The sequence below is a fragment of the Centruroides vittatus genome, unplaced genomic scaffold (genome assembly GCF_030686945.1).
Source record: "Centruroides vittatus isolate TY-2023 unplaced genomic scaffold, ASM3068694v2 scaffold_712, whole genome shotgun sequence".
Taxonomy (NCBI): Eukaryota; Metazoa; Arthropoda; class Arachnida; order Scorpiones; family Buthidae; genus Centruroides; species Centruroides vittatus.
The window spans coordinates 1,437,159-1,452,292 of NW_027122715.1; the positions used below are offsets into that span (position 1 = coordinate 1,437,159).

The window sequence follows — 15,134 nt, forward strand, 5'->3', positions numbered from 1 at the left end:
ATGTTTTAATTATCTTATACACATTGGGAAACATAGTTCATTCTTCTAAGCATTAATGACAAATGCCAATTCCCACAAATGTAACTTTATAATTTACTATTGTCATGCTTTTAGTTCTTTATATAGCTTCAAAATGAGCATTCTAAAATAAGATATCTAAATACAATTAATTATATTTTTTACAGATGATGAAATTAGACAAAACGAAGGTTTTAAAAATGTTTCTTTGAGTAATGTTATGTTAGCAAGAAAAACAGAAACTGCACAAAATTTTATAAATAAGTCTGATCAAGTAAGTAAAAATTATTTTTTTGTAAATTAAAAAAATATGAAAAACAGTGTAATTCAATACGATTTAAAATGATAAGAATTCTTAACCTTCCGTATGCCTGGTGAAGAAAATTGCACCATGAGCCTGGTGGGGTCCAGAAGACCCTGAAATAAAACACTACATTATATGGCCTGTAAAAAAAAATTTGAATATTATGTTAGTATATATATAATAGATTTATAGACACATATTTAAAATAAAACATGAAATATTTATTTACACGACTACATAATAAAAAACATTAACTTTTTCTGTTATAACAAAAATAAAAATTTTTTTCTTTGGAAATCATGACGTAATCTAATCATAATCTAAGTATTTTGGCTTTGTTTTAAAGGCATATAATATAATTATCTGTTAAGGCAAAAATATTAATCTTCTTCAGTTAAAATTTGAAATCGAGAATTCAGGCATTTTTCACGTAGTAATTTTCGCATGTTCCATGCAAATAGGTCTGGATCATTCTTTACAGACGCCCAGCAGCTGCCTAAATGTTTATCTACTGACACCGTGAACGTGTCAAAAATCAAACAAACACAAAAAATATTACTTGCAATTTTGCTACGCAGCGAGCCTGGTGGGGTCTGTGACACCCGGCACTCGTGCAAATACATCTTGTTCGCACAATATTGCGCGATGCACTAAAAATTTGGTCGGAATCGCCAGCGCATGAAGAGAACTGTAGCCACTAATAACCTTAAGTTGCTAATGCAACTATTAAAATAGTTGTGAACTTTTAAAAATGAGTTGTGCTTCTGAGACCCCACCAGGCATACGGAGGGTAATCACTTCACTGGAATAACTCAAAAAATACACATTGTACATACATGTGTATACATGTACATAAAATAAAAAATAGAGCCCTGGGTATGGAAATAATTTATTCTAAGCCAAATTAACGGAAATTAATAAATTTAATTTTAAAAATTTAGGAACAGTATTGCAAGAAAATGTAATAGTGACTATAACCAAGACAGCACTTGAATAAGTAACTTCAGATGAATCAGAATCAAACATACTTTCTGAATAGATAATTTGAAAATTTTTAAAATTAACATTTAAATTAATGTTTAAATCATATATTTGTTATTAATTTAAATGAAAGTAACCTGTTATGTAAATTTACTTAGAATTTCTTTAGCTTCTAAAAATTATATTTCAGTATAATTTTAAAATTCTTGCTTAAAAATTATAATTTAATTATAGATTCTGAGGATGAGGAAACCTTGAAAGCACTAAATAAATCATTAATTAGACTTGTTGAATAAAGTCTGTTGTTGAATTTGAACTAAATAAGATAAAATTCACTTATCTAGGAAATTTTTAAAAAGCATCAAGTGGGATCTTGTGAAATTCAGGTAGGCTTGCATGAACTTCTAGGACATGGAAGTGGAAAGCTTTTCAAGAGAGAGAAAGATGGTTCTTTCAATTTTGATAAAGAAACTGTTCTTCATACAGAAACCAAAGAAAAGGTAATAAATAAATCTAGTAATTTTATATGAAAGATTATGTAACTTCTGTAAAGTTAATTAGTTGTAATTTTTAGTTTTAATATGTAAAGATTGAATTCACCTTATTTTTATTTTTCTTATTATATCTTTTACTATTAGTTTTCATGGAAATTTATTTAGTTAAGAGGAAGACTTTACAATCCTATCAGAATTAAGTTTAATTTTAACTAATCATATGCCTATTTGGAAATATTCCATCATTTAAAATGTATTATTGAATTGAAAAAATTTATTAAACTGCCTGTATTTTTTCCAAAGTTTTCCAATGAAAGAATTAAGTATAGATAATTGATAGAAAATAGTGGCACAACATATTAAAATTTATTATTGTCAATATATTTTTTTCAAGTATTAGGAATCTTTTAAATATGTATACATATAACTTTTATTTTATGGAGTCTGAAAAAAAGATTATTATATTAATGTTTTTAGGATCATTCCATCTTCAGGTTACATTAAATTGAACATTTCACAATACAAAATCTTACTAAATTCTTAAACAGAACAATTTGGTCAATGCAAGTTGTTTGTTCTGTTTAAGAACATTGTATGATTTTATATTTTAAAATGTTTAATTTCAATTATAATGTGATCTGAAAATGAGATACTCTATTCAGAAAATGTTAATATAATAAATTAAGTATGTTTTTCTAGCACCTTGAAACTGTTTTATCATTTTTTTGTATGTAAATATAAATGTAAAGTTAATAATTAAGTATAATGCTGAGTCCTTATTGAGTAAACTGTAAGTATGACTTGATTGATTAGTAAAAAAATTATGACTAGAGATATTTTAAATAGATATAAAATTTTTTAAAATTTCTAATGTATTATATAATTTTTTTCATATTTGTGGGAAGCCATGGGTTACAGGTTGTCAGTGTTAATCACTTGGATCAGTGTCAGGACAGTTAGGCCCACTCAATTGTCACTGGATGGCTATTAAAATGTATTTAGTAAAAAAATTATGGCTAGAGATGTTTTTCCTGACATCAATTAGGATAGGAGTAGTTCACATCCTAACTCGCAAATATACTGATTTATCATTAAATATCAGGGCTATATCTCTTCGAGTGGGGAGTGCCATGGGTACATCAATAAGGGTCCATTCTCCGAGTAACTAATATCAATTCCAGTTTAACAAAACAACAAATTTAATAAGTAACATAAAGGGATTAAATACATAAGCGGATGTTACAATCCCCAAGCTAGCTACTTACTAACTAATAAACCGAGAGAGAGTTTACATACATTGTTTAAACATAATACCTCTAGCATACCGATGTCTTCAGAAATAGTCAAGGTAGTGTCCGGTGGTCAGTAGGGAGACTTCAATGAAGGTGAGGGTTGGTGAGATGAGAGCTTCCATTCTCATTCTTCAAGATGTCCGCCCCATAGTTGGATGCGTAGCTGTTATATCCCCATCAGGTGTGGGAATTCGATCAGGTGACCATAGGTTTCATAGTGATGACACTCCAGATGTGTCATCAGTGGGCCAGCCAGGGCGGTGAGAATTAGACTAATCTGGGCAGATGGTTTATTATTTCTTTTCGTTGTTGCTATATTCTCATTGTGTAATTGTTTAAGCCGTCGCTGTTTCCATGCGTCAACAACTTGATATTGGTTTAGTAGATTTGAAGACCATCTACTAACATGAGTTTCCCTAGATGATTGTTGACGTCTTGCCTTAATATTTACTCGAACTTTGTTTTGAATCTGTGGGAGACGGAAATATTGAAAATTGTTTAAAACTTTTCTCCCACATTATAATTAATTAGACAATTAACTCCTGGATCTCACATTTAAATAGTTTCTAATTGAACTTAAATTATAAAATATTTATTTGCAAATATACTATTATAAATAATAATATTTTAATTTTTTAAATTTTTCTATTTGCATTGTTTCTAACAATATTATGTTTTTCTTTATTTTAAGATTGAAAGTTGGTATGAAGAAGGAGAAACATATGATTCCAAATTTGCAGCACTTAGTTCATCTTATGAGGAATGTAGAGCTGAATGTGTAGGGTTATATTTATCAGTCAATGAAGATATCTTAAAGTAATTATTTTAAAAAATTTCATTATTATTCATATATTTGTCTTGTAAACAATAATTTAAATATCATCTAAAGCAAAAATGTAAATTTTTATTTATTCATTTTTATTATTATTTCTTAATGATAATGTTATAATACAGTAAAACTACAATTTAAGGGACATCGATTAACAGAAAAAATTTCCAGTTCATTTGTCATATGTGAAAATTAATACTCTGTTAATTTTAAAATGCATTTTATATGTAATTAAATTAACTTGTTAATTTTTTTTCAAATCCAAGAGTCACTGCTCTTACTCTCACTACAACAGGAGTGTCTTACTATATCATCATCCAAAAAATATTTCAAATTTATTCATCATAAATAGGAATTGTTTTTTGTGTTTTTGTCAAATTTAAATTCTGTTTTCTTTTTAAGAACATTATTTACCATATAATTCCGCAGATAAGACGATAGTTGAATTATAAAAAAAGGCTCCCAAAATCCGAGGTCATCTTATAGGACAGATACAAACAAAAATTAGATTGAAATTTATATAAATTAAAACCATTATAAAAAAAAACGGACAAATCGTAATTATTTACTAGTAGAGAGTAGGGTATGTCGTACCCCATAGGACGTTTTTGTGAGTAGTCAAGGTCATTACTTGAATGCCCGAATGCCCGCAACAATCACAAGGCAGAAAATAAAATTTGTTCATTCGAAAAATTACAAATAGGACATAATTCCATATATGGTATACAGTATTATTATCCAGATGATGATTGCTGATCTAATCTAAATTCATAGGCCATTGGTAGTTTGGGGATTGTCTTATAAGACAGATATATGCTAAAAGTATAAAACTTTGATGAAAATCTATACCTCGTCTTATCTGAAGGTCGTCCTATCTGTGGAAATATACGGTATTTGTTTAAATAAAATTAAAGTGTATTTTTCAAAAAGTGTTTGTTTATTTGTTTCACTTTAGATCATGTACTTGTTTGTTACAGTCTCAGAATTACAGTAAGTACTTACATAAGTAAAAGCAAATAAACTGACTAATTTGTCAATTTTTCAACATACACATTTGAGAAACCTACTTTATTATATAATGGACTTTCAGCTTTATTAGACACTTTCTCATCCAAATTTGTCCATTAAATCAAGGTTTTACTGTATTTATTTTTTATTTACATGATGGAAGAGTTGCAAATTTGTAGTATTTTTACTTTTTAATTTAACAGTTTGTTAAACTGAAATTGCTTTTGAAATTATTTATTTTGACATAAATAATGATTATTCTGTTGATGTGTAAGTGAGATGTAGCTTGTAAATTTCCAGTGATGTAAAATTGTGCTGCAGTATGGTTTCATCAATTTCCAGGATTTTGTATCAAATAGTACAGATTTTCTTTTTCAAGTTTGTGTCCAGGTTAAAATGTCCTCATTTGGTGGATTTTTGTCACATACGTGTATATAAGTTGAGAAGATTTTATTATAAAATTAATAATGCATGCATATGCCTAAAAATCCAAAAAATAAGGATCTATGTATTAAGACTGAGAAGGGATTTGTTAGGTCTGAAATGCATATTGAAAAGTAAATACATAGAAGAAAATTGTGTCTCAAGGTCATTTGGTTTTGTGGCTAATCTAGTATGATAAATCCATCTTTAGGAAAAGTGCACTAGCATGAAACAGGAAATAAATAATGATGTTTATGTTAAATGACAAATGCTGCTGTTTAGGACTGTGCCAAGCCTTATGAATTCCCTCATGCAAAGATAAACTTTACACTTCTTTAAATGACAATAAAAATTAAAAATGATACCATAAATAAAAGAATACATATTGTTTTTATAAAAATTGTTTATTAATATAAAACAAAAAAAGAAATAGTAGCGAGGTTGAGGCCGAAGTTTTAAACGCGAAAACGTGTATGTCAGACATTCAGTGCTGCTTTCCTGTAAGCCTAGAAGTTTGAAAATGGTGTTTGGAAAGTCAGTGGAATCGTGCTCGACATTCCAAACGCCATTGTCAAACTTCTAGGCTTACAGGAAAGTGGCGCCGAACTTCTGACGTACACGTTTTCGCATTTAAACTTCGGCCTTAACCTCGCTATTCACATTCACATTTTTTAAGTAAACTGTAAATTACATAAACAGAAAACAGGAAAATAGTAATAATTTAACTAATTCATTAATGAACAAACTTTACTTTGACTGCTACATTTTTTGCAAGTTGATTTATTGGCACTTCAATGTTTAACTCTTCCAGTAATTCTGATTCTATTAAAATAATAGCATAGCATAGCATGATGTAGCAAGATGTAGTATGGTTCAGAAATAACTAGAAAATTAAGATTTTCTAGTTATTTCTGAACCATACTACATTTTAAATAATTTTTAATCTTGAAAGTGATTGTTCTTCTATAGCAAACTGGTATAGTTTAACAAAATGCATAATGCTATAATAATGTGTTCAATAATGAGTTATTTAGATTATTAGTAGTAATTTAAAGTATCAGTCAGAGCTGAAGTGACCTCGTCACTAGAAGTCTTTGAAAATTAATTCATGCATAAGTTTCAAACCTTTTATGTTGATCTGTATCAGTTAATATTGCATCAAGATCCATGCAAGTTTACTCCATAATATAACCATATGTAAATTTCATTGTAAGCAGTAAAATCAAATGCTTGGGTTGATAATTTTTGTATGTTAATACAACTGTTAACAACTTGATATGGACCAAGTGCTTTCTAAATGTTGGAATCCATTTTCAATAGTCACAGTGCTAAAAGATATGCTAAAAGTTTATCTTTTTTACATTATTATGTAGTATGTTAAAACTAATAAGTTCAGCTAATTATATTTTACTTTCTCTTGATAACTTAAATATACTGATCTAGAAAATATATATTATTATAGAATATTTGGCTATTCAAAAGATGAAGCTGAAGATGTGACATATGTGAATTGGCTTGAACTTGTTCGGTTAGGTCTTGAAGGGCTGCAAATGTATGAACCTAATTCTAAATCATGGTTGCAGGTTAGTATATATTATTTGAAATTTTTAATATGTTGAAATAATTTTATTTAGTAATTTTATTTTATAGGCTCATTCCCAAGCACGATATGTGATACTTCAAGTATTGTTAGAAGCTGGAAATGGATTTGTTAATGTAGAAAAATTAGATGGTGCTGATGGTAAACCTGATTTGCTAATCACAATGGATCGAAGCAAGATTAAATCTGTTGGAGTATCTGCAATTGGAGCTTTTCTGAGAAAATTACAGGTAAATACAGAATGATTCAAAAAGGATTTTACAAATTACTTATAAAAAACTTCTATATGTTTTCAATGATTTTGTTCATAGATCCATACATTATAACTCCAAGTACAGTACTATTACAAGTAACAGTACTTGGAGTTACAGTGTATGAAATCTGTTTTTATGTTATATTATTATCAGTGGTGTGCCGTTACATTTGATGATAGGGAAGCTGTGTTTCTGTAAGAAGCCGACTTACAGGGGCAATCAATTAATTGCGCTCAGGCCCATTCGTATTCGTTTGTTTGATAAGCCAGTAAAAACCATATACTTCTTTAAATGTATTTTTAATAGATTATCTGACGTACTTAGTAAAAAGTTCAATATAATTACCTCCGTTATTAGATTCAATAAATTCCCTACACCCTCTAAATGCCAATTCTTGCTTTGAGAAAAAACATTACGATTAATAAATATATCTAAATCAATAGACGTTATTATCTTGTTATAATTTTCAATATTTATTTTATATTGTCTAGCAATGTTAAATTCTATTCTTCTTTGATTTCCAAATTGCTTCAATTTTACGAAAGAATCGTCATTCGTCATAAATTTTATCGTCAAAATGTCGAAATTTTTTTGTTGACGTATTTATATTTAATTTAGGCATTGGTCGTTCTCTTTTAATAATGTTTTCTTTTTCATTATATGGTCTTGAGCCAAAACTTTTTTAAAATAAATTTTTGAATCACTAGCCACGTTATAAGGGCTAAAATTAAAATTATAAAAAAAACTTACTTGGTAAAACAAAATGTGTGATGAACATACATGCCTACTACAAAAAATTCTTCAATTGTATGAATATACTTTCAAAGAAACTTATAATTAAATATAACTTTGTGAAGAAACGTACATAAAAATAACAAAATATTTTTTACTTTTTAAATCTTAAAACAATCCACATAGTGAAATAGCTCCCTACGAGTGGCTGATGAATGGAATCAGAGACGGTCCAGGTAGGTGTGTGCGTGCCAAATCCCGAGGGTGCCGATACCGGTCAATGTCAAATGCCTCTTTTGTCGCATCACTAGTATATATCAAAGGACGCCACAGGGCTGTTGTAAATTTTAAACGTTTCTCACCATAGCTGTAAAAATCTAAATATGTTAAACTTAACAGATTGTCCGTCGTTCGTTTTCTAACTAATTCCTTTTAGGACTGAGTGTTCACGAAAATTTCCAAAATTTACAACTTTTCGGTCACTCTCGTTGAACTGGAGAAATATCTGTCTTTATTACATCTAATATTATGAAGAGATCAGACCCCACTGTATTCAACAAGAGATTGGTTCGGTTAAGCTTCTGTTTAAGTAAAATTTCAGCTCTTTCATCAGGGTTTTATTTATGTTTCTGTTTCTAATTCCCTAATTGCTTAATTATTTAATTACTTCTTAAGTAGAAATAAGTCGAAACCGGTTACTTTGTACTTGAATATCTGTAGTCTCGGGAAAGAAGTGGAAAGAAATTTTTATGACAACCGATACATAAATTGTAAATTTAATGAAAATAAATTCTAGAGCTTTTTTTGTACCTTGTACGTCTCATTCATTAAGTTTGGTTGTAAATGATGCTGGCAAAGTAACAATTAATTTTTTAACACTGTACTAGAATTGTACACGTTTTTTCTGCATCCCCTTACAGATAGGACATACTAAATCGTAATATCACCGGTTTAACATTGAAATCCGTAAGTAATATAAGATGGGAGAGCAGAATAAACGCAGAATAAATATATCAAATATTTTAATGGATTTTTTTAAACTCCTGTCAACTATACAGAACTATCAAAATCATGCCAGTAAACTCCTATTGGTTGGGTTAAGTTATAAATCTAGTCTAGGGTGGGCAACCTTTTTTATAACATGGGCCAGAATAAATTTTACGTTTTTTCCGCGGGCCGTAGTAGTTAACTGATGCCTTCTTGTGACTTGTAATTTTTTTAGTCTGCAAATATGAAATAATTAAATAAAAAGTTAATTACTACATTTATTTCTCTTATCGTTTTCGAAAATTACAAAGAATTGGAAAAATAACTATTAAAGATCTCGCGGGCCGGATAGAAACTTTTCGCAAGCCGTAGCTGGCCCGCGGGCCGGGGGTTGCCCGCCGTTGATCTAGTCTACTCGTGATTCACATAATCGGGCGAGGGCGGCCGAACATCTAGCAGGCAGGCAGCTAACAGCCCACAACTGGTCCGGGATATAAAATTGGATGCTTTATGCGTGTGTCGCTTTTACCAGCTAAACCGGGTGAGGTTGGTGCTCTGTAAACCGCATGTGCCAATGCTTATATAATCTGGCTGATTGGAAACACCTGGTTTAGACATTCCTTCTGCCACTGAATTATTCGAATATACAATAGCAATCTTATTGTTTTTTTCACATGTAGTATAGAAATTTGTAAAAGATACATAATGCAGTTATAATAAAATATTAATTTTAATTAATGCAAAGTACGTTAAAATACGAAAATTTATATTTTATAAAATACAAGGGAAGGTCATTGGAAGGTGGAATCGGCGCTTCCATCGCTTCCAATGACGGCACGCCACTGATTATTATTCATTATAATGTCAAATATGATGATTTTGAAGAAAATACTTTGATTGCACATTTTTAAAGTTTTGGATCAGGTAGCAGCATGCATCACTTTAGCTGGTCTGAGAAGGAATGGAAAACATTTACACAGCACTTTCTTGACATATAGCTTTTTGTAAGAACTCTCACCTACTGCTGCTGATCTAAACTTTGTCTGCCTATACTAAACTTTATCCTTGTGCATTACATGTTGATCTGCTCTTATCATAGTTTAAACGAGATTCTATGACAACCTTTGCTATATGAACACCTCTGGCCTTGTCTTTGAGAGTAATTCTGTCTTATAAAATTTCACCAAAATACTTTTATATGTGTATGCAGTGGAGTCTGAGAGTTTGAGAAAGCAGCTTGCAAACACCTTTGCTAAATTTAATTTAAAATTATAAGTTGCTTGTTTACCATAAAGTTATAATCAAGCTAAACAGAATTATAAACAAAAGAAGCTTGTTGCTAATGATGATAAAAGTTACTGTAAGATTTTAGTATTAAAGTTTTTTGATATATTAATTAATATATCTAAAAAACAGCATTGATTTTGAATCTACAGTTTTCTCAAATTTGACAGACACACTATTAGTTAAATTATATTATATGAGTGCTTTAATCCATACATTTTTGAACATAAGAATTTTAGAATTTATAATATAACCATACAAATTAGGTCTCATCATCCTATAGTGCTGATACATTTTGTTTTGCACTCAGCCAGAAACAGTTTAAATTGGCAATGCTTTTTTCTATATGTTTCTGAATTTAAATAATTTGAATTAAATTACTATTATTATTAAATAAACATAAGACAGCTTTGCCCTACCATCAACAACAACTTTCTTTTAATCATTATTTTTATTTAACAAAAATATAGTCTGTAGGAATTTGACAGTTAATTGTTATTTGATCACCGAATAATACTCAAACATCATATCAGATGTTTTTTTCCTGATTTTATCTTAAGCACGTAGAATTGAATTTACATATAAATGTAGTAGAAAAAGGAAGATGTTTCTTGTTTGCAAGCTCACATGCTCAAATGCCTTTTGGATATGGATGCACAGTACCATGTGATAGTTTTTAATAGGAATTTTTGTTTGGGGAGGGTATTATAGCCATATTGATTTTAGTAAGTTATTTATAATTAAATTACAATAATAAAAAATGCAACATCATTATTTAATACATGCTTCATGAATGTAATTGTAATAAATTCTGAGATCATATTACCATCACTTCTATTTTTAGTTTTATGTTTTTAGATTTTATATAGAAATTTTTCTGTTATTTCTCAATAATTTTAAACATACCATTTGTTAAAATAATTATTTAAAATACGACTGTAACAGTTATTAATTCCCAATTGCTTTCTTTTACTAAATTACTTCTTACTGTTCTAGTTATTGATCATAACTTTTTTTTATAAAACTTCATTTACAGGTATATAAAGCAACAGCTGATGTGGAAAGTGCTACCAAAATGTATGAGAAATATTCTGTTGTGTCAAAAGATGGACCTTATCCATTTCTTAATTATAGAGAGATAGTTATGGCAAGAAAAAAGCCTCGAAAGATGTTTGTACAATCAAATACTATTTTACAAGGTATTTATTTTCATTATGTACTTTAGAAAAATAATGGTTTATTATGGACTATGGTTTACACGTTATATACATATAAATTTTCATTCCAGCATAAAATTTTATATACATACTATTACATATTTACCGAATGAAGCTTAGTGAATTGAATCATTCTGTATTATGATTTTAACAGTGCTTAACTAGATTTGATTGGGTCAATATTCAACATTTCCAAAATGGGCCTCTCATGGCTTCTGTTTTCTTTTTTTTCAACTCAGCTTAATGTAAATAAAATTATAAAGTGATTACTATTTTGAAATGAACAAATTAACAAATTACTTAACTTTGTTAGTACTGAGGTCTTCTTACTTTGTGATGAATGCTAGCTGCCTAATTTTCTTCTTTTTTTGGACTTAATTAAAGCAGATATATCAATTAGGTTAATGTTACCTATGGTTCCAAGATGGTGGCTCGTCTGATTCCAGCAAGGAAACAGTGGGGATGCACGTTCTAACCTAACCTAACCTAACCTATTCTAATAATTTTGTTGTTAATAATTATGGTAATTTATTAGAATAAGTTAGGTTAGGTTAGAACGTGCATCCCCACTGTTTCCCTTCTTCTATTTGCTGGAATCAGAGAGGAGCCGCCATCTTGGAACCATAGGTAACATTAACCATCAATTACCTTGGACAAGTCCAGTTTCCTTGCTTCTAAAATACTGTACCTTCAGTGTGTTACTGTTTACTGTGTAGAACCTATATATCTTGAAACTTATCTCAAATTTTTTTTATTATTTGCATGTTATTTGAGATACAGGTTTAACTGTATTTTTAATAGAAATATTTTATTCTTTTACAGGATTATATATTAGATTGACTTTTGTATGATTAAGGAATGATTTTTCAGTAAATTTTTAAAAATGCAAATATCAAAAACATCTATATGTATATCATAAATATTTTAACTTAAGAAATTACAGAGTGATAGGAGAGGATTAAGTAAGCTGTCTTATGATAAAATTAATTAATTTATAAAATTCTGGAAGAAAAGATTAACCTGGAATGGAAACAGGGCTTGTCTATATTTGAATCTTACTCTTGTTCTAAGGACCAGAATCAAATTCAGATAGTCTCTCCAGGAATTCTTCATCTGGATATATCAGGCCTTGACCTTCACCACCTGGCTGTCCCATTGTGGGCCTGATCAAATCTATAATAAGCTTGCTAAAATGGCCTATTACTGTCCACAAGTCAGAAAGAGTTTTTAAAAAATTGAGGATTTGTTTAGACACGAGGTGATAAGGGACAGGTCTGAACACAGCCAGGAGAGACCATCCATGAAAAATTCCTGGGGTTGCTCATCCCAGTTCTCCATAGTAGTAGGTTGACACCTTAACTACATTGGCTATTTAGCCATCAAATCATTATTTTTATGATTAAGTTTATTAATAGAGTAAATAATTATCTTTAAAAATTTATTGCTAATTGTACTGTACATGAATAATATAAATACAGAAATGATTAATAAACTTATTTTATATGTATAGATGATACAGTTGTTTTGAAGAGTTATGAAGCCACTCCTGTTGGTTTAATTCAGTCATGGATCGATCGTTTCAAAGATGATCAGTTAGAAGAAATTTTGATTGAAGCATGGCAAAAAGACAAAAAACATTTTAACATTTTATAACTTATTACTTATCAAGTATATATGTGCTTTTTTTTTAAGTTTTCCTTGTTATGTTAATTTAATTATTAAAAGATTAAATTTTAGACAAAATGCCTTAGTAATTAATGCTCTGATATTTTATCAAAAGGAATTATTATATTAATACACAAATTGTAATTGTTATATTTTTTTATAAATTGAAATTTCATAAGATGGATGTGAAATATAAAATAAATTTGTGAGGTATGTTTCTTATAATAGCAATATATTTCTGATTAATCAGAAATTACCTATTGTATCACAACTAATTTTGTAATAAATTGATATCAAATTTAATGTCAAAAATTTGTATTTGAAAAATTAAAATGCATTAAAAATTTACTTCTAAAATATCAAACTTGATAAAATCAATTTTAAGAATATAAACATAAGAAACAATATTTTATTTCTAAATATCCTGCCCTATTACTAGCTCCTTAACAATGAAATTACTGTTATAACTGAAAAGTTTACTGCTTCTTGTCTAATGGCATTGGTTCCTGTTTCATCCATAGTGTGCCCGAGAGCATAAAATTGCCGAACTTAGAGTTGGTCACGGTTTCAAGGCTGACCATCTGGGTTGGGCAGGTAGACTTTCTTGGATTTTCTTCACGTGAGAATCCCCCGGTATCTTCATTCGTTTTCTAATGCGACCTCTGTGCTGTGCCTATGCCTGAACCACACCAGCAATCTAGGGTCCCCAGATATGTGTAATTTAGATTTTGATATTCTTAGTACAGTAATGAGTTTATAAAAGATTGGTTTGGGGCCCCCGTTGATGAAGCCCCAGGCAGTTTCCCTTTTTGTACATAGAAAAACATGCCACTGGTGGGCATTTAACTAATAGCAGTGTATCATTGTTTTAATTAACAACAATTGTGATGTTGAATGTTGATTTAACATAGACTATAAATATAACTAGGGACTCCAACAGTACAGATCTATTTATCCATTGTTAAAATAATAGGGAAACTAGAAAATATTTTCTAATTCTTTCTCACGATATAAATACCAAAGAAATATCTATAATACAAAAGTAAATATTGAAAAGTTGGTATGAAATAGTATATAGCTTATTTCTAGCAGATAATAAGTTGTTATGCATATTTTAGTTTTATGTGATTCGTTTATACAATGTTCCCCAATTTGTACTAACGATCAAAGAGCCTTAATAAAAGATAACTGCAGATTTATCACTTTATCAAGCCACGCAAATAAGATTTTTATAAGGATTCTTCAACACAGATTAAAAGAGTAAAAATGAAAATAAACACATAAAAAAAATTATAAGTGAGAAGCAAGTTATATTCAGAAAAGATTGCTCTATAATCGATCAAATACTTTATTTACACTTAATCAATTATCTGCTGCTGGTAAGACATAATGCTATTTCATAGACTTTAATACCACTTTCCAGGATCTCCTTTGTCCTGGGTCTTGTGCCTGTGCACCTGTTGCATCTGCTAATTACTGCACGAATATTATCACAAATGAATTTCTGATAGAGAGGTAAAGTAAGGTTGCCCCTTTCATCATAAAAAAATCATGGAATAACTTTAATAATTTGACATTATTGAATTCTTTGCCCCATAATTCTGAAATCTAATTTTTTTTTCTTTCATGTTTTTTTCTATAATGATCTACAGTATTTAAACTATTAAAGTAAAACACGAATGGACTTGCACTTCACATAAGTTGTTAATTAAAACAATGACACAGTACTATTGGTTAAAAACAGTTCTGTATTAGCGAGGTTGAGACCGAAGTTTTATACGCAAAAACGTGTACGTCGGACGTTCAGCGCCGCTTTCCTGTAAGCCTAGAAGTTTGACAATGGCGTTTGGAATGTCGAGCATGATTCCACTGACTCCGAAATTTATCTAGAGAGGAACGTTTAAATAGTTCTTGTAGTCAAATTGTGAAATTATATAGGTTGTATGAAAATTCTTTGTCGCATGAAATAGGAATCTATATTTATTGATTTGGAGTCAATTTCATTCTATAATTTTCTGGCTAATTCCTCATAGGTGCGTAGAACAT

The 15,134-nt window shown here is 29.5% G+C and overlaps 1 protein-coding gene across 1 annotated transcript in view; it reads left to right on the forward strand.

Annotated features, from left to right (window-relative positions):
• LOC136989584 (dipeptidyl peptidase 3-like) overlaps nt 1–13,445 on the forward strand; it is a 59,049-nt gene extending 45,604 nt beyond the window's left edge. The window contains exons 12-18 of the mRNA XM_067287800.1: nt 186–292; nt 1,648–1,803; nt 3,781–3,905; nt 6,812–6,932; nt 7,000–7,179; nt 11,243–11,405; nt 12,934–13,445. Of these exons, the coding sequence (XP_067143901.1) occupies nt 186–292; nt 1,648–1,803; nt 3,781–3,905; nt 6,812–6,932; nt 7,000–7,179; nt 11,243–11,405; nt 12,934–13,076 (995 nt within the window). The 3' untranslated portion in view covers nt 13,077–13,445. The remainder of the gene's footprint in view (nt 1–185; nt 293–1,647; nt 1,804–3,780; nt 3,906–6,811; nt 6,933–6,999; nt 7,180–11,242; nt 11,406–12,933) is intronic.
• Nucleotides 13,446–15,134: the final 1,689 nt, after the last annotated feature.